The sequence below is a fragment of the Schistocerca gregaria genome, chromosome 4 (genome assembly GCF_023897955.1).
Source record: "Schistocerca gregaria isolate iqSchGreg1 chromosome 4, iqSchGreg1.2, whole genome shotgun sequence".
NCBI classification, from domain to species: Eukaryota; Metazoa; Arthropoda; class Insecta; order Orthoptera; family Acrididae; genus Schistocerca; species Schistocerca gregaria.
In genome coordinates, this window is record NC_064923.1 from 669,749,362 (window position 1) to 669,774,521 (window position 25,160).

General features: G+C 44.0%; 2 protein-coding genes across 2 annotated transcripts in view; both read right to left on the bottom strand.

The window, feature by feature from the left end:
* LOC126267857 (serine/threonine-protein kinase stk11-like) overlaps positions 1 to 18,223 on the bottom strand; it is a 76,865-nt gene extending 58,642 nt beyond the window's left edge. Inside the window, exons 1-4 of the mRNA XM_049973167.1 lie at positions 18,150 to 18,223; positions 11,662 to 11,868; positions 5,144 to 5,335; positions 780 to 1,008 (exon numbers count right to left, since the gene is read on the bottom strand). Of these exons, the coding sequence (XP_049829124.1) occupies positions 780 to 1,008; positions 5,144 to 5,335; positions 11,662 to 11,868; positions 18,150 to 18,223 (702 nt within the window). The remainder of the gene's footprint in view (positions 1 to 779; positions 1,009 to 5,143; positions 5,336 to 11,661; positions 11,869 to 18,149) is intronic.
* Positions 1 to 25,160, bottom strand: part of LOC126268193 (uncharacterized) — an 800,619-nt gene that overhangs the window by 276,096 nt on the left and 499,363 nt on the right. The window lies entirely within an intron of this gene.

Here is a 25,160-nt window from a genome sequence, read left to right on the forward strand (position 1 = left end):
ATTACACAGTAATCATGTTTCCAGTTGCTGATTAATACTATACACATGTTTACCATTCCAATGACACTAATAAAAAGGCCTATTGCACAGTTAATCAACAAGTTGAAAAACTTAATCGGGAAATGTATAGGACCACATAATATAAATTTTCCTCGGTCACCTGAACCCAACAGTGTCTTACCTACGTTAGGGATCATCTAATGGTGAAGGCGATACGCACTGACCAGCAAAGTTAAGAACGCCACACGATTAGGTAAAGCTGTAAGGTTCAGGCACGTTGCATTAACATTTGAGTTGAAGGTTGCATTCAGATTTCGGCTGCAGACACGCCTTTGGGATGTAGACGATATTCTTGTGATGTCTCGGTGACAGACTACATAGCATTATCACCATGAAGGCCTCGCCGCCCTGCCGGCCCAAAGCCGCAAGAACCATCTTCACTGTCGCCCGCCCCCCCCCCCCCCCCTCCCGCCGCCCTTCCGCTCGCGCCGGCCGCGGTGGCCGAGCGGTTCTAGGCGCTTCAGTCCGGACCCGCGCGGCTATATAAGCACGGCAATGAGAACCACACGACAGTCATCCACTTCACAATGGCACAGGAGACCTCTGCCGAAATCTCGTGGGCAGTAAACCACTTGACGCGGCTTGAAACTCGAGAATGGTTTATTAACATAAAGAAGTTATTGTACTCGGAAATCATCTAATGTTTATGTTTTATTTTATTTATTGGAACTGTGGGGAAGTGATGTCCGGGCAGCCTGGTGAGACGAGGAGCGGCCCACCTCAGGCGGCTGGAAGGCGGGCGAGCCCTCGCTGCGCGTGCAGGTGTCGCCCTGCGAGAAGAGCGGCAGCGCCTCGGCGACGCCGAAGTCGGCCAGCGTGAGGCGGCCGTCGGGCGCGAGTAGCAGGTTGGCGGGCTTGATGTCCTTGTGCACGATGGCGCGCGCCTGCAGGTAGCACACGGCCGCGCACAGCTGCCGCAGGTAGGCGCGCGCCTGCCACGCCGCCAGCCTGAGCACGGCGTTACGTCCATTCACAGGGGGAGTCACCGAAAGGAACGTCACGAAGTGCGTTCCAAATGGCGGCACTCACTCAGGACGTCAACTGAACGGAACGGCAACGTTAAGGATTCTCAAGAAGAAAGGTGGTGGTGTGAGACGCTTCTATCGACAGCTGGCATCGGAAGACAACCAATTACCGCCGTACTCATTCTCATTATAGTAGTGGATTTCGTGCGTTTACGTCTTCTTAATCTTTATTCTTTTTTTTTTTTTATTTCTCCCTTCGTTTCGTGACTTGTGTTAAGATTCCGTTAGGATGTATACTTTAACACGCTTTTGTTAGGTCGCTTTCTTATCTCTCTTCTTCTTTCTTCTTTCTTCTTCTTCTTCTTTATCGTCGCCTTGTCCCACGTCACGTAGGGCTGGCGTTGCTCTTCTGGATCCTTCTCCTCCATAGTACTCTATCCATTGTCTCTTCTTCTTCCATCCTTTCTCCCTTAGGTCCCCGGATATCTTATCCTTCCACCTCATCTTTGGTCTTCCTCTCCTTCTCTCTCCATCAGTCTTTATATCTTCAACTCTGTTTCGGATATACTCTTCCCCTTTTCTCTGTAAGTGTCCGTACCACCTTAGTCTGCTCTCTTGTTTATTTTCCCCCATGGGTCCCACTTTCACAGCTCCTCTAACAAATTCATTTATAATCCTGTCCTTCCTTGTTACCCCATACACACACCTCACCATCCTCATTTCCGCCACTTCCATCTTCCTTTCCTGAGCTACTGTGGTTGGCCATGTCTCTGCGCCGTATATCATAGCAGGCCTTACCACCGACTTGTACACTTTCCCTTTCAACTCAACGCTCTCCTTCTTGTCACACAACACTCCACTCATTTTCCTCCAGTTATTCCAACCGCATATTATTCGGTGTTGTATCTCGCTTTGCAGTCCTCCGTCCCTCTGTATGTACGACCCCAGGTGTTTAAATTTGCAGACCGATTTCAGCTCATCATCCTGGATCTTGCAAGACCTCATCTGCACATTCTTCAGTGCTAAATATTCTGACTTTGTCCTGCTAATTTTCATCCCTCTTTCTTCTAGTGCCTTCCTCCAATCCTCCAGCTTTTCCTCAAGCCTGTCGATGCTCTGCTCACAAAGAACCACATCATCCGCAAACATCATATTCCGCGGCGTTTCCTTCTTCACATTTTTCACCAGCACATCCATAATCAGGTCAAAGAGGTAGGGACTAAGCGCAGACCCTTCACGTAACCCTACTTTTACTGGAAACTCCTTTGTCATGCCCACACTACTTCACACCTGTGTCATTGCTCCTCTGTACATTTCCTTCACTAACCTTACATAATTCTCTGACACGCACTGCTCTCTCATGCTTCTCCCTTCGGACTCTGCCACATGCTTTCTCCAAGTCAATGGATAACATATGTAGAACGGCTTCTAGCTCCCCGTGTCTCTCCACTATCCGCCTTAAAGCATGTATTGCATCAGTTGTTCCTCTTCCAGGCATGAACCGAAACTGGTCTTCACACACCACAGTCTCCTTACGTAATCTTTCTTATCTCTCTGGTCGGTACAAATTTTGCAAAGTACTGTAAACTAATTTCCCAATGACCTACAGACTCGCAATTTTACATATAGCTCAGAATCGGATGACAATGAAATATTAACTCGCTTTGTTGTCCGTCTGCTCGATCTAGGTACATAGTAAGTGCTCTTCCTTGCACGAGCAATATATATACTGACGTTTATACTTAACATCAGAATATGTTAATGATCTGAAGATTGCACTGACCGAAACCAGTAAACATGAATTGTACAATTTATGTGATCAAGATTTACCATTGCTAGTGCTTTAATTCTGTTATCACATTCAGACTTTCTGCATCGCAGATGGTACTTCAGACGCTCAAGTTCGCCGTTCGGTACTGACCTAAGCGGTGGCGACGTTGTTTTAACGTCCCGTGTAGTGTGAACACACCAACCATTTGACAGTGACGTGGTCTTATGGCCCACTCTGCTCTGTTCTGTTCTGTTGACGTCCAAAGTGGATCGCCGTTTACTGATAAGGCGATCTGCTCTCAAGCACGTTGTTGGATGTAAAGGCATAAGAAAGGGTTTTGAATATTATGAGTTAGAGGCGACGTGTGGTCGGGCGTGTGTATTTCGAAACTAGTACAGGGCGATATGTATTGCTCGACAAAGCGAACGGCAGAATCGTCATAGAAGCATTTTGGGAGGCTGGAAGGAAATGTAACCGTGGGCTGGATGTTAACATCATTAAAATAATGTGGAGAAAGAAGGGACAGTGTGAACGACAATGCTACGAAACGTGCAAGCAGTAGCGAGAAAGACGTACATGATGGAGGGTGCAGTAGAATTCAAGCACACTGCTGCCCATTAAAACCGAGCAGTAGCGGGAAGGACAGAAAGTAACGGAATTTCACTAACTGTGAGTATACAGTACAGGAGGAAGAACACATGATTAAATTTCTAGGAGATTTACGGTTATACAGACAGCGAAATTTAGTAGACAGAGTTGCAAGTCTGGCAGCAACAATGCTTCTAACCCAGCTGGGTACAGAGTCGACCTCAGGTAGGAGCAGAGTTGTGGGTACGTCTTCCATGCTGTTTCAGTTCTTTGCTCGAGTTCACCAAACGTTGTATCTAGCAAATGGCAAAGTTGCTTAGAACACTGTGTTGTCGGTCCTGGCTGATATCACATTGCAGGGTACGTTTATGCTGCAACCTCGCTGATCGCACATCGCCAGCGTGGCCCGCCGATGATGAAACAAGCCAACGGTCGCGCTGCTCGCACTGATCCGTGGGGATCAGGCTGGTTGCTGTTTCGAGCTGCGACCATCTGCCTACGTCTTGAAACGCGCGAGGCCACGCGGCTACACCGCGCGCCAATAGTTATGTGAGCCGCTGCAGGACAAACACTCACAGCGAGCAGCGTCAGCGTACCCGTTGGAAGCAAACTTCTAATAGAACTGTTGTTGAGACTAGGACTGTTGATATTTTTAAATACAGCGGGAATCCGATATATCGATTTTGGAAGGAATGTCGCTATCGGCCCTCGATATAGCGAAAAAATATCGATGTGCCAGCGTATAAAAATATCCGCTGCACATTGTAAATATATGGCTGGTTTTAGAGCTGTATATTGAAGTATTGATTTAGTGTTAGATATTCTGTACGTCAACAAGTTAGCAGCCTGCTTATCCCACTTAGAGCATGAATTGAATACTTTCGCGCTTGGCGATAACGACTTGGCTAGCAATGGTAATTGCATGTAAGTGGCACACTAAAAGGTGTCCGATGGGTCCGTCGTTCGATTTCGTCACAGATCGGATGTGTCCGGAACAGTTCGTGTCGTCTTATCTGCTGTTTTTTTTCTGCAAACACCAGCGACCTAGCATCTGTAGTGTCAAAATTGCATGGTTAAGTTCAACGCTGCAGTTTCTGCTGGTAGGGCCGAGCGCCGATTACGTCCGCGTTTACCCTCACGCAAAGACCAATCTTGTCATTTAGATCTTTGTTTATCGTTTTCAGCAACTGTTTTTGAAGAGTGCCAATGTGAAGAAATAGCACACTAGTTGCTTTAAAAAGTGTTTTTTTTTTAACGTAACTGGTGTGTTATTTCTTCACATTTGAAATCTTGTTATTCCAGTCACACCGCCAACCCTCAGTGCAATCGCACTACTACTTCCTTCTGCCATCTATACTTGCTTCACACAGGTAGAAAGATAAATGCTCAAAAAGTAGTAAGACTCCCTCACAAGTGAAAATAAAATTATGTTCTACTACAATTTCATAATAACAATTTCAAATATTTACCGAAAACAGCGAAAAAATTTAATATAAAATTAAAATATAGACACTCGATATCGCCCTATCACTATCGACATCTCGGAGAGACGATTACAACAATTAACATCGATACAGTTTCGTCAAAATATTGATATATCGATATTTAGTCAATAGCCCTAGTTAATACCAGTGTTGCACCAGGTTTCGATACCGCACACTATCGATAACTCGAAGAATTTTTCCGGCTTTATACATCGATACAGTTCGGGGAAAATATTGATATAGCGATATTTAGTCAATATTTAGTAGCGACGCGCCTGTTGGCGGGCGCGGCGTCGAGCAGCGCCTGCAGCGAGAGCGGGCAGTAGTCGAGCACGAGGAAGGCTTTGTCGGGGTGCAGCTGGGCCAGCACCTCGTGCAGACGTAGCACGTGCGGATGGCGCAGCGCCCCCAGCAGGCACGTCTCGCGCCGCACGCTCTGCTCGCCGAACGGGATGCGCCGCAGGCAGCTGCGCACCGCACACGTCACGCGTCACTCGTACGTGTACGTCGTCTAGTTCACTACCAGCTACTGCAGCCTATGTTCCGCGAAGCAGAGACATGTGACAGACTAGCAGTCTACAGACGGCAGAAAGGTATCGATATATCGGAATATCGATATTTGTAATATCGGCATATTTTCACTTATCTAAATTATCGACATGTCAATAAACCGTCATTAAATATTGAGTACTGAAAGTGACTTTTTTATTGCCTGTCTTTTCTTGACTCACAGGCGCTATAACTCTCGCTGGGAGATTTCTTGCCCATTCTTTGCAGTCTAACAGTAAATGCCTCGCAATGGACTTAATTTACTTGCATATTCATTACTAAAAATGAGCACCAGATTTTAACACGACTGCATATTAACGAAAGTTTGCTACTTTCGTGTGTCATTTCTACTATTGCAGATGATAGTTGCGAGGTGCAATACAAACACATTTGGTGACAGCACTGTATGAGAATGGTGGAGATTACTATTTGCTGCTCCCAACTACGGGGCAGAATGTGCGCTCTCCTTACCCCTCGAGTGCCTGGATCAAGAAAAGGTAGGCGCACTGTAAAATAAACGTAGATTCGGCACTAAGTCACACAAAGTACTGCACTTGCATTTAATGGAAAATGGACTGAAATGTTAATAATAAGTACAAAATTCGTGCCCGGAACACGTATTAGAGGTGTTTCAATTTCGAGTCCGGATGGGCTAAAAGTATCGATATTTCAATCATCATCATCATCATCAAGATTGATTATGCCTTTCAGCGTTCAGTCTGGATCATAGCCCCCTTATAAAATTCCTCCATGATCCCCTATTCAGAGCTAACATTGGTGCCTCTTCTGATGTTAAGCCTATTACTTCAAAATCATTCTTAACCGAATCCAGGTACCTTCTCCTTGGTCTACCCCGATTCCTCCTACCCTCTACTGCTGAAACCACGAGTCTCTTGGGTAACCTTGCTTCACCCATGCGTGTAACATGCCTGTTCGCCGTGACTGCTACATCTATAGAGTATTTCAATGCACCGATATTTTTCTCGACGTTATCGGTGCCTTTTACAATGATCGATAATATATATTTATATACATGGTGGTCAACTAATCGTGACCGGGCCAAATACCTCACGAAATAAGCGTCAAACGAAATAACTACAAAGAAAGGAACTTGTCTAGCTCGAAGGGGGAAACCGGATGGCGTATGGTTGGCCCGCTAGATGGCGCTGCCATAGGTCAAACGGATATCACCCTGCGTTTTTTTTAAAATGGGAACCCCCATTTTTATAACATATTCGGGTAGTACGTAAAGAAATATGATTGTTTTAGTTGGACCACTTTTTTCGCTTTGCGATAGATGGCGCTGTAATAGTCACAAACATATGGCTCACAATTTTAGACAAACAGTTGGTAACAGGTAGGTTTTTTAAAATTAAAATACAGAACGTAGGTAGGTTAGAATATTTTATTTAGGTTGTTCCAATGTGATACATGTACCTTTGTGAACTTATCATTTCTGAGAACGCATGCTGTTACAGCGTGCTTACCTGTAAATACCACATTAATGCAATAAATGCTCGAAATTATGCCGTCAACCTCAATGCATTTGGCAATACGTGTAACAACATTCCTCTCAACAGCGAGTAATTCGCCTTCCGTAATGTTCGCACATGCATTGACAATGCGCTGACGCATGTTGTCAGGCGTTGTCGGTGGATCACGACAGCAAATGTACTTCAACTTTCCCCACAGAAAGAAATCCGGGGACGTCAGATCCGGTGAACGTGCGGGCCATGGTACGGTGCTTCGACGACCAATCCACGTGTCATGAAATATGCTATTCAATATCGCTTCAACCGCACTCGAGCTATGTGCCGGACATCCATCATGTTGGAAGTACATCGCCATTCTGTCATGCAGTGAAACATCTTGTAGTAACATCGGTAGAACATTACATAGGAAATCAGCATACATTGCACCATTTAGATTGCCATCGATAAAATGGGGGCCAATTACCCTTCCTCCCATAATGCCGCACCATATATTAACCCGCCAAGGTCGCTGATGTTCCACTTGTCGCAGCCATCGTGGATTTTCCGTTACCCAATAGTGCATATTATGCCTGTTTACGTTACCGCTGTTGGTGAATGACGCTTCGTCGCTAAATAGAACGCGTGCAACAAATCTGTCATAGTCCCGTAATTTCTCTTGTGTCCAGTGGCAGAACTGTACACGACGTTCAAAGTCGTCGCCATGAAATTCCTGGTGTATAGAAACATGGTACGGGTGGAATCAATGTTGATACAGCATTCTCAACAAAGACGTTTTTGAGATTCCCGATACTCGCGCAATTTGTCTGCTACTGATGTGCGGATTAGCCGCGACAGCAGCTAAAACACCTATTTGGGCATCATCATTTGTTGCAGGTCGTGGGCATCATCATTTGTTGCAGGTCGTGGTCGACGTTTCACATGTGGCTGAACACTTCCTGTTTCCTTAAATAAGCTAACTATCCGGCGAACGGTCCGGACACTTGGATGGTGTCGTCCAGGATACCGAGCTGCATACATAACACACGCCCGTTGGGCTTTTTGATCACAATGGCCATACATCAATACGATATCGACCTCTTCCGCAGTTGGTAAACGGTCCATTTTAACAAGGGTAATGTATCACGAAGCAAATACCGTCCGCACTGGCGGAATGTTACGTGATACCACGTACTTATACGTTTGTGACTATTACAGCGCCATCTATCACAAAGCGAAAAAAGTGGTCCAACTAAAACGTTCATATTTCTTTACGTACTACACGAATATGTAATAAAAAATGGAGGTTCTTATTAATAAAAAAACTCAATTTATATCCGTTTGACCTATGGCAGTGCCATCTAGCGGGCAAACCATAGCGCCATCTGATTTCCTCCTTCAAGCTAGACAAGTTTCGTTCTTTGCAGTTTTTTCGTTTGATGCTTATTTAGTGAGATATTTGGCCCGGTTACTATCAATGGACCACCTCGTATACAGATTCGAAAATTCGAATTAGAGAGTACGAGTGTTCTACAAATACCAGCCTCGGATGACTGACAGCCTACAGCAGATACTCTGTGAGTGAGCATTAAACTCTCTTGATCTTGTACACTAAGATGGACTTGTAAAGTTTGCCTATACGTATGCCTGGACTAGGATAATTGGTTTCAATTGTACACTGGTCTACATGTTCCTATGTCTGTAGGTCACTTGCATTGTGACGAGTACTTGAGCCCAAGGCTTCGATTAGAGCAATAGAGTGTGGCACTTGGGTGGATCGTGGTCAGTAGTGCCACACATTACAGATTGACATTATTCTTAACAAAGCTATAGACTGAGGTGGCCAGTTCTTCTGCTAGTGCCTTGTAAGCCTCCTGTACGTTTTACTCTGACTGCAGTTATACGCTAGTGTCTGTGCTCTTCTGCACATTCACTGCAAACAAGTGAAGAAGCAATAAAAACCAGACCTGTAAGCCAAACTAGAGTGCCATTTCCCTATTATCATCATATCTTTCTCCTTAGCCTAACATACAATTCTTTCTGTACTGTCTCCAACCACACAGATCTGAAAAATTTTTGCTTGACACAATTACTGTTTCAGAACTGTACGCAGCCGCCCGTGTACGATGTAGAAAGAGATTTCTGAGATCAGTAGCTGGCTACACTTTACTTGGTGCGGAGAAAAATAAAGACATCATTTAATAAATAACTATATTTAGTCTGAATGAAGAAATAATGAAGTACAGGAACAAATAGAAGGGGCATATAGCAATAATGCAAGAACCCAGAACACCAAAGTCACTTCTAAAGTACACGTTCCAGTCACATTAATGTGACCATCACCTATGTTGGACGTCATTGTGCAATAACCACTACCAGACGGCATGTAGCAACACGAGCAATGGAGGGTATATAAAGCGTCTCGGGGAGGAGGTGGAGAACGGCGCAGTCGTGCGGAAGTGGAGAGGCTTATCTGAAATCCAAACGGGCATGGTCATTGGCTTTTGGGGCAAGGGTGGAAGCGTTTCCGCAATCACCAAGTCTGTAAACTTTCCGTGTGCCGCCGTGGTCAAAATACACCGCGGATGGCAAAATTGGTTCAATCAGAAGCTGGCGCTGAGGCAACTGCAGTGCACGACGGGCCATAGATGCCAGGGGTGAAAATCAGTTGCAGAGATGTTGACGGGCTAATTATCGTGCAAATGTTGTGCAGCTGACCCCCAAATGAACTAAGGCGTTACCAACAGTGCCTCCCATCAACAATGAGCGTTCAGCGAACTCTGGTTCATGCACCCATGGTGACGGCTGTTCATCGGCAAAAGAGGTTGGAATTTGCACGCCAAAACCGCAACTGGACGTCAACTTAGTGGCGACAGGCCGCCTTTCAAGATGAATCTCGTTTTACGTCCCATCGGACACAGGGCCATTGGCGCGTACAGTTGTTCAACAATCGTCGGGAAGACCCAGGCCAGAGGAAGGAGCTTTAAGGTCTGGGGAATGTTTTCGTGGAATCACATGGTGAACTCGTCATACTGGGAGACACAGTGGATCAATAAGAGGGTGCATCTATCCTTGGAGACCATGTCCACCGGTACATGTAATTTATTTTTCCTCGGCAAGAAGGCATCTACCAGTAGGACGCAGCTCGCAGTGAACGTGCGTGTTCTGCAGAGCAACGCGGTCGGCTTACCGTACTCCCCTGGCCACGAAACTAGCCGGATTTCAACCAAATTGAGAATATGTGAGACGACTTAGATCGGGTTGTTCGCGCCATGGAATCCCAATCGAGAAATCCAGCACAGCCGTCCATGGACTACAATTGAGAATCTGTGAGACGACTTCGATCGGGTTGTTCGCGCCATGGAAACTCAATCGAGAGATCCAGCACAGCTGTCCACGGACTACAATTGAGAATCTGTGAGACGACTTCGATCGGGTTGTTCGCGCCATGGAAACTCAATCGAGAGATCCAGCACAGCTGTCCACGGACTACAATTGAGAATCTGTGAGACGACTTCGATCGGGTTGTTCGCGCCATGGAAACTCAATCGAGAGATCCAGCACAGCTGTCCACGGACTACAATTGAGAATCTGTGAGACGACTTCGATCGGGTTGTTCGCGCCATGGAAACTCAATCGAGAGATCCAGCACAGCTGTCCACGGACTACAATTGAGAATCTGTGAGACGACTTCGATCGGGTTGTTCGCGCCATGGAAACTCAATCGAGAGATCCAGCACAGCTGTCCACGGACTACAATTGAGAATCTGTGAGACGACTTCGATCGGGTTGTTCGCGCCATGGAAACTCAATCGAGAGATCCAGCACAGCTGTCCACGGACTACAATTGAGAATCTGTGAGTCGACTTAGATCGGGTTGTTCGCGCCATGGAATCCCAATCGAGAAATCCAGCACAGCTGTCCATGGACTACAATTGAGAATCTGTGAGACGACTTAGATCGGGTTGTTCGCGCCATGGAATCCCAATCGAGAAATCCAGCACAGCCGTCCATGGACTACAATTGAGAATCTGTGAGACGACTTAGATCGGGTTGTTCGCGCCATGGAAACTCAATCGAGAAATCCAGCAGAGCTGTCCACGGACTGCAATTGAGAACCTGTGAGACGAGTTCGATGAGGCTGATCGCCCCATGGAAAACCAGTCGAGAAATCCAGCACAGCTGTCCACGGACTACAATTGAGAATCTGCGAGATGACTTCAATCGGGTTGAGCGCGCCATGGAAACTCAGTCGAGAAATCCAGCACAGCTGTCCACGGACTAGAGTCCGTATGGTTCCACATTCCTGTCGGTATCTTCGAGAACCTCACTGACTCTCTTCCTGTACGTCTCGCAGTGATACGCGCTGCAAAAGCTGGTTGTTCAGACTATTGGCAGATGGTCACATTAACGTCACTGGACTGTGTAGAACCCACAGTAAGGAAGAAGGAAGAATGCGGGCTAGGGAAAATAATGAACAGTGCAAAATACTTGAGTGCGGAATATAGCAGAAAAGTTTTGATCTTTGATGCTGATGATGATAGTGCTGGTGGAGATGGCGGTGCTGTTGTTGTTTGTGGTGGTGGTGATCTATCCACGAATATCACAGTCACGTAGACACGATCATTGTATTTCCTATATGTGATGTGAACTTTGAAAAGAGAATACGCTTTGGCACACGCCGAGAAGTGACCGGAAGTGGCTGGAAGATGCCGGCGCAGTGGTACCACGGTAGCTGTGTGTACGAAGCGTCGAGTACGACAGGGCGTGCTGACCTCCTGCGTACGATCTTGACGGCGCGGCGCGCGAGCGTTCCTGTGTGCACGGCGTCCTTGACCTTGCTGTAGCCGCCGCAGCCCAAGATGTCGCCCAGCATGTAGCCGCCCACCGCCTGCGGCGGCCGGCGCCGCTCGCGCTCCATCAGCGGCCGCTGCTCCTCCGGCCACAGCAGCAGCCCCGTCGGACGCCGCCACCCGTCCTCGCTGCGCACCACAGTCTCGTGACAAGGCACGCCACGGCTCAAACTTCCTCACTGTGGAATCCACACATGTTGCACCACGACACAGCACTTCACCTCACGTGTTGGGCTTTATGCATCAGGATGTGGTTTGTTGGTGAACTTCCGTTCCTTGAAGGTTCAAAATGGCTCTGAGCACTATGGGACTTAATATCTAATGTCATAAGCCCCTTATAATTTAGAAGTACTTAAACTTAACTAACCTAAGGATATCACACACATCCATGCCCGAGGCAGGATTCGAACCTGCGACCGTAGCGGTCACGCGGTTCCAGACTGTAGCGCCTAGAATCGCACGGCCACAACGGCCGGCGTTCCTTGAAGAGTCAACAAATCTTCTGCTACTAATTACATACACTACTGGCAATTAAAATTGCTACACCACGAAGATGACGTACTACAGACGCGAAATTTAACCGACAGGAAGAAGATGCTGTGATATGCAAATCACTAGCTTTTCAGAGCATTCACACAAGGTGGCGACACCTACAAAGTGCTCACATGAGGAAAGTTTCCAACCGATTTCTCATATACAAACAGCAGTTAACCGGCGTTGCCTGGTGAAACGTCGTTGTGATGCCTCGTGTAAGTCGGATTTCGACTTTGATAAAACTCGGATTGTAGCCTATCGCCATTGCGGTTTATCGTATCGCGACAGTGCTGCTCGCGTTGGTCGAGACCCAATGACTGTTAGAAGAATATGGAATCGGTGGGTTCAGGAGGGTAATACGGAACGCCGTACTGGATCCCAACGGCCTCGTATCACTAGCAGTCGAGATGACAGGCATCTTATCCGCATGGCTGTAACGGATCGTGTAGCCACGTCTCGATCCCTGTGTCAACAGATAGGGACATTTGCAAGACAACAACCTTCTGCACATACAGTTCGACGACGTCTGCAGCAGCATGGACTATAAGCTCGGAGACCATGGCTGAGGTTATCCTTGGCGCTGTATCACAGACAGGAGCGCCTGCGATGGTGCACTCAACGACGAACCTGGGTGCACGAATGGCAAAACATCATTTTTTTTCGGATGAATCCAGGTTCTGTTTACAGCATCATGACGGTCGCATCCGTGTTGGCGGCATCGCGGTGAACGCACATTGGAAGCGTGTATTAGTCATCGCCATACTGGCGTATCATCTGGCGTGATGGTATGGGGTGCCATTGGTTACACGTCTAGGTCACCTCTTGTTCGCATTGACGGCACTTTGAACAGGGAACGTTACATTTCAGATGTGTTACGACCTGTGGCACTACCCGTCATTCGATCCCTGCGAAACCCTACATTTCAGCAGGATAATGCACGACCGCATATTGCAGGTCTTGTACGGGCCTTTCTGGATACAGAAAATGTTCGACTGCTGCCCTGGCCAGCACATTCTCCAGATCTTTCACCGACTGGAAACGTCCGGTCAGTGGTGGCCGAGCAACTGGCGCGTCACAGTACGAACTGTGGTATCGTGCTGAAGCTACATGGGCAGCTGTAACTGTACACGCCATCCAAGCTCTGTTTCACTCAATGCCCGGGCGTATCAAGGCCGTTATTACGGCCAGAGGTGGTTGTTCTGGGTACTGATTTATCCGGATTTATGCACCCAAATTGCGTGAAATTGTTATCATATGTCAGTTCTAGTATAATATACTTGTCCAATGAATACCCATTTACCATCTGCATTTCTTCTTGGTGTAGCAATTTTAATGGCCAGTAGTATACATAGAGCATCATTTACAGTGACCTTTCGGGTGTTCAGCCGAGTTGTTTCCATTTTCTGCATACTATGTCGATGGCCAGCCCACCCGTCTTCTTCAGGTGCTGCCAAGTTTTGCTGTTACGAGTATTCTCTGCATGGACTCCCACCAGACTGTGAGCTGTTGGTCTCACGCCGAGTTCGATTCCCATCGTCCACTGCGCCTTTTGATGCTCTTTTTACAGAGCACGCACTGATAACTCCGTGAAACACAAATTCCATCAGTGTTTTCCAACTCTGATCGCTTTGATGGTCGGCGAGTTTATAATGCATTGAGGGGCGAGCCCCAATAGTTATTTAATTGAAATTTCCAGCCTCTGACATCTTGGATAGTCTCCTTAATTATGTTATCCCAGAAACACGGCGTTTGCATCACGATAATGTTCTTGTCGTATTTCATTTCATTATTATACGAGTATTGAAGGCAGTACTAGGCGGTAGCTGATTTGCTTGGCTGTTTTAGTTTCATGTGTCGCTGCTGTTCCTTGCAACCATCCTCGACTGTCTGCCCAACGTAAGACATGCCACATTCGCATGCAATGCGAAGCGCACGCGGCTTTCGGACACCTGCAGTGGCTTTCGGGCACTACAAAGAATGCTTTTTATTCTAGTTGGAGAGAGCGAAAAACACTGGACGCCATGTTTCCGCAGGAGCATCAAAGAGCGTACTGGACGTCGGCAATCGAACTCGGCTCTAAATAACGGAGTGAGACCAACAATACCTCACAGTCTCTTTGGAGTCCTGGCAACGAGTAGACATACCATAACAGGAAAACCCGCGCCACCTGAAGAAAACGGTCGAGTCGGTCGTCGAAATATGCTAAGAAGATGGAAACAGCAACTCGGCTCAACACCCGGAAGCTTACTATTAATCAATCGCGCCGACAAAACCTAACACTTACTATCGGAAACTGTCAGGCAAGTACGGCATTAGAAGCAAAAACATGCTAATAATCACAGATCTGGAAACGAGCTGTTCTCTTCTGTACGAAATGTACTGATTAGTACAAAACGTATTTGAGACTTAGATTTATCCATTAACTCCCCAATTAACTGTGCTTATGACCTATGTCAAGAACAAATCCTTATTACTAAATAGCAAAGCGGTTCTTGCTGTTCTATAACATTGCAGGTTGTTCATATACTGATTCCCAGATGCAACAAAAATTTGATTTTCAATATTTCATATAATTAGTGGCCGAATTTAAAAATTTAAAACGCTGTTATTATCTACTCATTAAGAGCTATAATCTTAACCAAAAGGCTTAACGCATTAAGACAAGCATTAAAGACATAAACTGCCTATATATCTTGAAACAGCGTAACTCAAAGTTGCGAAAATTTTCCAGATTATATTCATCCAGTATTTGAGAATGAGAGCACTAAGAAACTTCCAACGAACTTTAAACAAAAAATTTCAAACCTTTTCTAAACTTTTTCTGGCTTACATGCTGAACGTAAGAGTTAGCACAATTTTGAAGCTGTTTTATACTCGGGAGGTCCAGTCTTTAAAGAATCGGTGGTTTACTGCTACAATACTACTTCAGCACGTAACGTGCTACGATTCACTTTATGCTTCCACTAGTCTTCCTTCCTGATGCAGAAATAATGTACGAGGAGACAAAGCAGCTGAGGCCGTCAGACTGCTATTCTTCCCCGAGGATGCAAATCTATCTGCTTACAGAGGAAATTCTGTGTCCATGTATGAGAAAGTGTACTAAATGAGGTGGAACATGTGAACCAGTCCGGTACACACCAAACAGGGTGTGGGCAAACTGCCCAAAAACCACATCCAGGTTGACCGGCAAACCATTCCCTCGTTAATCCGCCGGGTGGATTCCGTCCCGGGCCGGCAAATTTCCCTGAGCTGGAGGTGGTCGCGTTAACACACGCAGCTACCCGGCAGGTAGTCGGTAGCCGTCCTTGCATTTATATGTAATACTGTAGTGAGTTACGAATTCTTTCAAATGTTCACGGTTCATCTAGTAATATTTACGGCTAGCTACTCCAATTCTTCTAGCGTATCAACGGGTGTACTGTACTCTTCGCTTTTGAGATGCCCCCAGACGGAAAAACCCAGGAAATTGAGGCCAGGTGATCTTTGAGGTCAGGGTACAGGCCCTGCTACCTATCCTACCTGCAGCAAAGTGTCGCGTAAGATGGCTTTCATTAGCAGCAAACTGTGCCGGTATCCCATCACATAAGTACCACATTCACAAACCACGGACCAAGGGTAAAATTTGAGCCCAATTAGATTACACATTATAGAAAATTTTACATTCCAAATACATATGCATTAACTAGGTCAAATTTCATACTGCAGTCAGTGGCGGTTCGTTACCACGGAATCTTAACTATCTCGCGTATCGTTCGCTTCATGACACGTGTTTACTCGAACGTTTTGGCTTCCATTATCGTATACTTTCACATTCTATAAAGGGACCAAAACTCGTTCTTTCCAATAGCAGTAACAAAACAATAAATCATAGGATAATACTGATTGGTTATTAGTCGTCACAGAGCGTTTCCACTTTAAACACGCCATATTAAGCCGTTATATTCCCGTCAATGTTGAATAAAGTAACCCAACAAGTGTCCTTCGGGTTTTGGATGCATAGGAAAGATGTGGGCATCAGATAATAATGTTTAAAGATACTGGAGAAAAACTACTTATGATAACAAAATAGTCTTATTTGGAAAGGAACTGGCGTTGCTTGTGGGTTGTTGCAACAAAATTCAACGATAAACAATAGGAAACTGATTTATTTTCCTTAAAGTAAGACGATAGGAAAGGTTTCAAACTGACTTTACATGTACAGCTTTTCGCTGCGTTAAAATTACTGGTAGGAAAAGTATTTTAGAAATTATGGGCTTGTTATCGGAAAGGTATGTTAGAATTTCTATTGGTTATCCTGGAGTATAATTAATGTTTTTCTATCCCAGCGAGCGCCTTGTCTGTAAAATCATTATTATTATTATTATTGTTGCAGTAGTCTTAAGTCTGAAGACTGGTGTGATGCGGATCTCCACGCTAGTCTATTCTTCATCTCAGCTTAACTACTGCAACCTACATCAATTTGAAACTGTTTACTGTATTTCAGTCTTGCTTTTCACGCTTCTGGATGTGTCCTGTCACTTTTAGTCAAGCTGTGCCATAACGTTGTTTCCTCCCATGTCAATTCAGCATCACATTTCAGAAGATTCGGTTCTCTTCTTGTCCGAATTGTTTATTGTCCACTTTGACTTTGTTAACTATTGTATGTAAAGCTAAGGTTTGGAGTCCAACTACACTTTGGGAACCTTGTGTGTTCTCTCAAAGTATCATTTCTGTCAAATTTGCAGGTGTTAACTACAGTTTACAGCGGTAGAGGAGACGACTGTGTGAGAATGCGTTGCATATTCTCTCTATTTACGCAGATTTAAAGCCTTCTGTTGAATTGTAGGTCAAATGGAAAGTCACGTTCATCGCTCACTTTATGCCGTCTCAGACATGTCTCTCATAAAGAAGCCTGATAGGCTTTGGGTGTGCCAAGCTGAAATACTACGCTCTCAACGATTAAAAGCGAGTTTATATGTGTAAGATACTGACAACACTGTGCGGCACAGTCAAGTGTATTTAGTTAGTTAGGTACTTACTCCACAGAGCAAATTCGCGATAAACGTTATGATGTGCAGCATGTGAAGTAAATAAACTAAAGTAAAGTAAATAGAAAATAAATAATGTTTATATGTCTGCATGAGGGTCCTTTACAGTTTTTAATGACTGTCTCTACTCAAGAATTCCTTTATGTACATAAGGAGTTGTTAAGGAGGAAGCTCTCTTATCTATCTTTGAAAACATTTCTGCTATCTGTCAGACATTTTGCATCCACGGATAAATTGTCAAAGAGTCTTACAGCTGCGTAATACACCCCTTACTGTGGCACAGTTACAGCCATTAGAAGATAATGCAGATCATTTTTCCTTCTAGTGTTGTACTTATCTCCGTTACTTCCAGCTGATATCCTATTTAAATTGAAAATAATTAACGGATAACAACATTGTTTCCTTTATATTCAGAGACCGTTCAATGAAATAAATTTCGGTATGCAGTATTTCAGGCTCTTGGAATAATAATAATAACAGTAACATCAACTACGACAACAAAGAATCTTAACGTTGCCTTTCCTCACTTTTAGATTCTTGTGTATGTTGAAAATTAAGTTTATTACAAAGGAAGTATGTTAATACCACAATATGCTTAATCAGACACCAGTTTGCTTCTAATACATGTAGCTAACGTTTTATGTCGGATATCTTTCGACAAACTACGGGCATGTAACATTCACTTACAACTCTTTTTTTTTTTCTAACAGAACAAACAGTCCAGGGAGTTGTTGTTGTTTTCAGTCCTGAGACTGGTTTGATGCAGCTCTCCATGCTCTTAATTTATGTACATTCAGTACTAAGCTACGCGGTAATCTTAATATGCAACTGCGTCTTAGTTTCTCCTACCTGTCCTCGCTGCTGAAGGATAAAGAACTGAGTTCTTCCTCTATAAGCGTCTCCATAGGATCCTCCTCGGCCATCCCGCTTCTACTCTTGGCCATGGTTCACTCTCATCTATTTTCACTGTTACCGGATGTAACGCTAATTCTAAACACAGCCGATCTGATTGAAATGCTTCCGGTTGGCGTAACTGGGAGGAACATATGACAAACGTCCTCAGATGTATCTGGCGATGCAGTTCACAGAGTCTAATGTTTATTGCAGCTGCAATATCTATGGAGTGAGCAATCAGATCCGCAGAGTAGAATTTTTGTTTGCAACATACATCGCCTCCAAGGAGGCAAAAATAAGGGGAGATGCCGCCACAGACATACGCTATATGCTGTTTTGAAGCTGAATCTGCCACGTTAAATGCCCCAAAACACTGACTGAATTTTGTTCGTGATTTTGTCGCGTGTAACAGTTCTTTAAATAGTCAGTATTACAGTGCTTACGCTAATTACAGTATCAGGAAGGACATTTCAGACTTTTTCTTGTGTTAAATGCGTCTTTGATTCAGTAATACGGCTCATTTGCTCTCGTAAATATAACATCGTTTTTGTTTATACATTTCAAATAATCGTGAAGTATGTCATATGCTTTCGTAATCTATTTAAATCCTCTTTTACTGTATTTTCGTCGCTAGCTGATGAAGTTAGGTCTCGGAAAACAATGCTTGTTTTCTTACTTGTAGTCTGATTTGTACTCGTACATTTTCAACTTTCAAATCACGTGCACAACATGACTAACGATTACGTTTGCAAAAAAATTTACCTACGGTTTCATTGTTAGCCCGTAAATGGGTGTAATGAGGAAAGAAGCAAGCAAGGCACGCTTTCACGACTTCTTGTTGTCAAGAAAGTGTCCGCCTGCTTAGGTGAGTGGTAACGTGCTTGCCTCCCATGCGGTGAGCCCGGATTCGATTCCCGACCGTGTTGGAGATTTTCTCCGCCCGTGGAGTGGGTGTTGTGTTGTCCTCATCATCATTTCATACTCATCAACGGCACGCAAGTCGCACAATGTGGCGTCGACTGAAATAAGACTCACACTTGGCGGCCGAACTTCCCCGAATGGGGCCTCCCGGTCAACAATGCCATACGATTATTTCATTTTTTGTCAACAAAGTGAAAGCCTCTTGAAACGTCGAAGGAACAGAATGGCATGGAGGTATACCTCCACGCATAACCGACTGCTTATTTCGTTAAGCTGTAAGTGCGTCAGTGTAACTGTAGTTAATACTTTTTCTCTCTTTGAAATCTTACCCACGAAGTGACATTCAGTTTATGGCGTTAGACCAAACAAACTTGAAGGAGCAACCATACATTATCTAAAGTGCATCAACATGTACAGTCGCTGAGAGGTCACAAATCATATTACAGAATTCATGATAGCAAAGGGTTATATTTAGCAGAAGAACTGAATCTTCGAAAGTTACACCGCTTATATTCAGAGAATAATCCTCCAAACCCTATGTCATACGAACATTATCGACTGATTTTTGTGACTAACTGCAACATACGTTTTAGGTACCCCAGAACTGACAAATTTCCAGTGTGTGATAAATTTAGAGCTGAATGTTCTAAACTTGATTTACAGAGAAAGATGCAACTTAGAAACTAACTCTGAATAAGCAAAAACAACATCTGACGATTTGAACTGAACTACGTAAGTGGAATGCAGACAAGATTTACAAGATAAAATGTGCCGAACGTTTGAAGACCAGAAAATCCGTGATTATGAAAGCAATCTGTCCGAATTACCAGAATCGTCTGCTTCCTAATGTTTCAACCAATGAAGCATATTACCGCAGGGATCTATCATTTCATTCATTACATATTCAGCTGCTAACTTTTTGGGAATCTGTATTTTATACATATAACGAAACACTTTCCAACAAATGACCTGAAGTGTGTTCAGTGCCGGGGTGTTCCTGTTCGGAAATTTTGCGTAATCCTGGTGCCTGAACTCAGTGTATTCTGTGATTACTGTTCGGGAAAAAATTTAAAAAATGGTTCAAATGGCTCTGAGCACTATGGGACTCAACTGCTGTGGTCATCAGTCCCCTAGAACTTAGAGCTACTTAAACCTAACTAACCTAAGGACATCACACACATCCATGCCCGAGGCAGGATTCGAACATGCGACCGTAGCAATCGCACGGCTCCGGACTGCGCGCCTAGAACCGCGAGACCACCGCGGCCGGCGAAAAAATTAAAACAGCCGAGGTTAATGTTTTGAGGCAAATACGACGGCGGACAATGGCTACAAGTTTTTGACGCCATGACGACTCCCCTCATTTTTACTTTCATGAGCGCCTCCCAGGTCAAGTGACATTTCGGTACTTCCCTACTTAAAGAAACTGTTTTTCCCGTACAGTCAACGGGTACGCAGTCATCTAATATTTTGTAAAAGACACCATGGACGCTTTTGACAGAAAATTCTTTAGTTGACAACTCACTAGTGCAATTCTGCCGTATGGCCATTATCAATTGAAACAATCGTACTCTGGCACGTGTTAAAACCTAAAAATCATCCGACATATATGCATCTCGCCAACACATTCGCGTGTTGTCTCTTTAACTGTAAGACTGCGTCCACTTTAGACGGGAGCAAAAATGGCGTAAATCCTACATACTTTTATCACATATAATAAGAGAGAATGAAGAAGAATCTGCAAGTGTTCGCATCATGAAAACATTTTTCATCTGAAATACATTATCGATTTATTACACGATAATATTATAATGACGTTAAGTAGTAGAATATCCTGAAAGTAGTAACAATTGTTTTTCTGCTGCCTACTGCTAAGTAAAAACCTTAGAAACGAAAACCCTCGGCTGTGTAAGATATTATCCTATCAGTCTTTTGGAAACTTTCTTTGGAACACCAAAATAATACGTACAAAATTACATACCTTTAGAGAGAGAGAGAGAGAGAGAGAGAGATAGAGAGAGAGAGAGAGAGAGAGTTACCCGATCGTAAACTCACTGCAGCAACAGATGTGGCTTCATATAAGGAGGCCACGCTGTTGCCAACAAATCGTTTTTTTTTTTTTTTTTCCAGTCAGCAGAGGTTATCGCGAGTGCCAAACCGTGTATGGGCAGTAAAAGAAATTACTGAATTTGCTATTACGGGCAGCATGAGTAATCTACCAATGCGTGGAGTGCGACTAGAGACACTTTCCGATCAATTACTATCTTCGAAACAGTAGGCGTCAACAACGTTAGCAGAAAAGCGTTTCAGCAGTTTCTTGAAAAAGATACGAGAATAGAGGGATCGAATATTCATTACATTTCAATTATCTGATATCAACGGCTTAGTTAATAATTGTTTTCACCTAGAATCTTAAAAGGAAAGACAATTTGTACAGCGTTATAAACATTAATAAACATTACTGGTTCTCACAAACAGGCTACTTGAAAAAAATATCACTGTTCCCCTGGAAATCCTTAAAGATCAGTGAATACTTATCACACTTTCAGTGGCTGTTTCTGCATCACGTTCATCGTTAGATTTTAATATTGAATTAGCAACTATGATGTTACCTCATGAACAATATTTTGTATTTCCTTTTCTAGTAAGTGAAGCATTGAAGACAAAATAACTCATTTTATTCCAGAATCTTTTAGTATGAATGAACCTTGGACTGTATTTGAAGATTTTGCTTTAATTTCCATTTCGGTGGTACAATGCGCCATCTTCAAGACCCTCTATTATAAACAGGATAATCTTGAGGGTAATTAGGTAACCGCCATAATATACTTCGAGGGGGGGGGGGGGTGGTAAGATCAAATCTGTGGCTGCATGGACGAAATCCTAAACACTTCTTTATTGTATCAAACTATTTCCCACCATAAGGGGCGATGCAGTTGCACAGTATAACGGATTGACATCTATGTCTTTCATTTAATAAGTAACGAATTAGCAGGTTAACAACGGATCTTAAACTGTTTTGTCCAGCTATGCTTCTGATACGAATATTCTGAATTTATCAAAGCTTCCATCAACATAAACGTTGATTTAAAGATCAGAGTGCTTCACTAGCCACGGTGTTATTGTATGTAGCCAGGTTTTGACTTCTTCAGACATTTTAACTGTCACATCCGACCAGCTGTCTAGGGACCTACACTTTAATGTGAACTCCAAACTACTGTGCAACGTGGCATCAAATCACTGCCATAGGCAAAAAAAAAGGCGATAAGTGACAGAACAAAATCGTACGTGCGAACTAGGCGTGAACCCAGAACATTTGGTTTTAGAGTCATACACTTACCTACTTATCCACCAAGCCACACATGAAAGGTCTAAACACTGAAAACTGAGACAAAAATTCCAAAGACCGATGTCGTATCAGCAGAGCAAGTTGGGTACAGAAATTTGAGATTAATGTTGACAGCAATCAAAGAAAATCAAGATTGTGTCAGTCATTTCGATATATGACGATAGATATTGATAACAAGCGACAGAAAGGCGTTACAGAGTATTCCACAAATAAATATCCATTTACTACATTTTTCGATACTAAGTGAAAAGCAATAACATTGACTGCAAGTGCAAGAAAAATGTGGGAAACGAGATCGAGCAGTCAAAAGTGAGATCAGAATTCAACAGCTCAAGAGACTGATTAAGTATAGCGAGACCTGGGCGATGTAGACGTAACATGTCAATAAGACTGAATTGCGTCGACGCGAAGAAATCGATATTGCTCGTTTTGCTGGTGTATCTACGCGGTCAGACCAAATTATCTGCAGGAAATGGTTTACCGCTAGCAACAACGTACAAGTTTAAGAACAGACGTCGTGAAAAGAACGTAACCAAAAGTCGTGCCTCCTCAATGGCAATCGGTTTAAAAACCAGCAGGAATTGCTGCCATCAATTAATACAGCCCCTTCCGGACCAGTTTCCCAGCGAACACCATCTGAGACGCATCGGACAATCGGACAGCAGTAGAGCAATCTCTAGTACGTTTTCATGACGCCTTGGATGTAGATGACTATCAAACTCAGCAGCCTAGTACCCAGACATCGTATGCAGTTAAGAAATGTTAACCTTTCATGTGGCAATTAAAATGTGCTTCTTTCAATGGTTCATTCATTATTTCTCTTCTGCTTATCATTACAATTAATATTTCCACAAAGTTTCATTGTCCTACAATCGCTCGTTTTTCGTGGGGGCCCTCTCAAGTAGCGAAAGTTTAATTATAACCACCCTGTAAATAGTTTTTTAATTCTCATTTTAAGTTTACAGCCCCGGTGGAATCTTTTTTCGAACGTTGAATTCACTCAACAACGATGGAGGCTTTGACGAGTCGCTTAGTTGCTGGCGAATCTTCCAGGTTGTATCATCGTGGTCCCTGAATATTTTCTGTTCCTGGCGGAAGAGGTTCTTTGACATTTTGAGTGTGTCTTTTGTACTAAGGCTTGGGGTTAGCCGTCAGCCGTGGGCACCCCAAAGGGTGGCTAAAGTCGCTCTTCAATTGGAAGGTCCGTTGCCCCATAAACGGGGTAGTTTTTCCAAACTCGTGTCCTTCATGGAGTTGGGTAGTGGATACGTGGGGTGGACTTGAAGGTAGGACGAGCGAAAGCTCGGGGATCCCTGATGATGTTCCATCTCTGCCAAGGGGAAACCCAAACCAGAGCTGCCATGTACAACAGTGTACCAAGACTTGTGCCCAGTCACTCATTACTGTGAGGATGTTTATTTTAGCTCTAGCGCACCCAACAATGCTTCGTAAACTGCTAAAAATTTATGGAAATTGGATATGCATCCCAATCTACTGTTCCCGCTGTCTCTGGCCCTCACTCCTTTCCTTTCTCCCTATCCATCTCCTCCACGCCTCACTTTCCATCTTCTCCTTCCCCCTATGTATCTGAATTTCCTTTCCCGAACCCCCTCTCTCTGACCTTGACCCTTTTTAACTGTTATTGCGAACGAAACCACGATTGGGAACTGAAGCCGCTTAAAACTTATGGCTAAATTGGTGGGCTCATTGGCATACGGGGTAGCAGACAGATTCTCCAGCTGCTTGATCTGTGAAGATGGTTGCTCCTATGACACTATTTCGCATAGTTTTACTTTGCTAATGCGTAGGATGACAAATGTAGTCATAAAAACAGCTTCATTGTTTTCTGTGACAACCGACTACTAAGAAGAAAACAAAACGGAGCATTGTTGTGTACACTATTTTTTCGTAAAATTATGTATGAGGAGAAAGAATTTACATGGGAGAATAGATTTCTGTAACGGTTCAAATTTCCTGCTATCGTAGTTAAAACTGACGGCGAACAAGAAAACTAAACCGCATATTTTTGTACCACAGCATAGCATTTTCTGTCTCGCAGGCTTCTTTTTTTTTTTTTTTTTTTTTTAAAAAAAAAAAAAAAAAAGAACCTGCAGATTCGTGTTCAGATATTTAGCTTATGTTGGTCTGAATGTTTATGAGAGTATCGTGTGAATCTACGAAGTGAATCAGTCAAGACCTTTTCAAGGTTTTTGCTCACAATGTTTGCCTTTATATGGTAGATATACAGTATAACAAAATTATACACACTACGCCCGTGAATGTTTCAAATGGTTCAAATGGCTCTGAGCACTATGGGACTTAAAAAACATCTGTGGTCATCAGTCCCCTAGAACTTAGAACTACTTAAACCTAACTAACCTAAGGACATAACACACATCCATGCCCGCGGCAGGATTCGAACCTGCGACCGTAGCAGTCGCCCAGTTCCGGACTGAGCGCCTAGAACCGCGAGACCACCGCGGCCGGCCTGTGAATGTTTATTAGTGCACCCTGTAAATTTTTGATGTAAACTGGTCAAAAATGTTTCTAGTGTTTTGGTAACAAACCTGAATAACAACATGTCTTTCTATAGCAGTTTAGTAGATTCTCGGTGATCAAGTGTTGCCCTTTCTTTTATATACTCGTGAGTGTCCTCCAGACTTAGCCGTGTTTACAGGGCTGTACGTATAATCCTG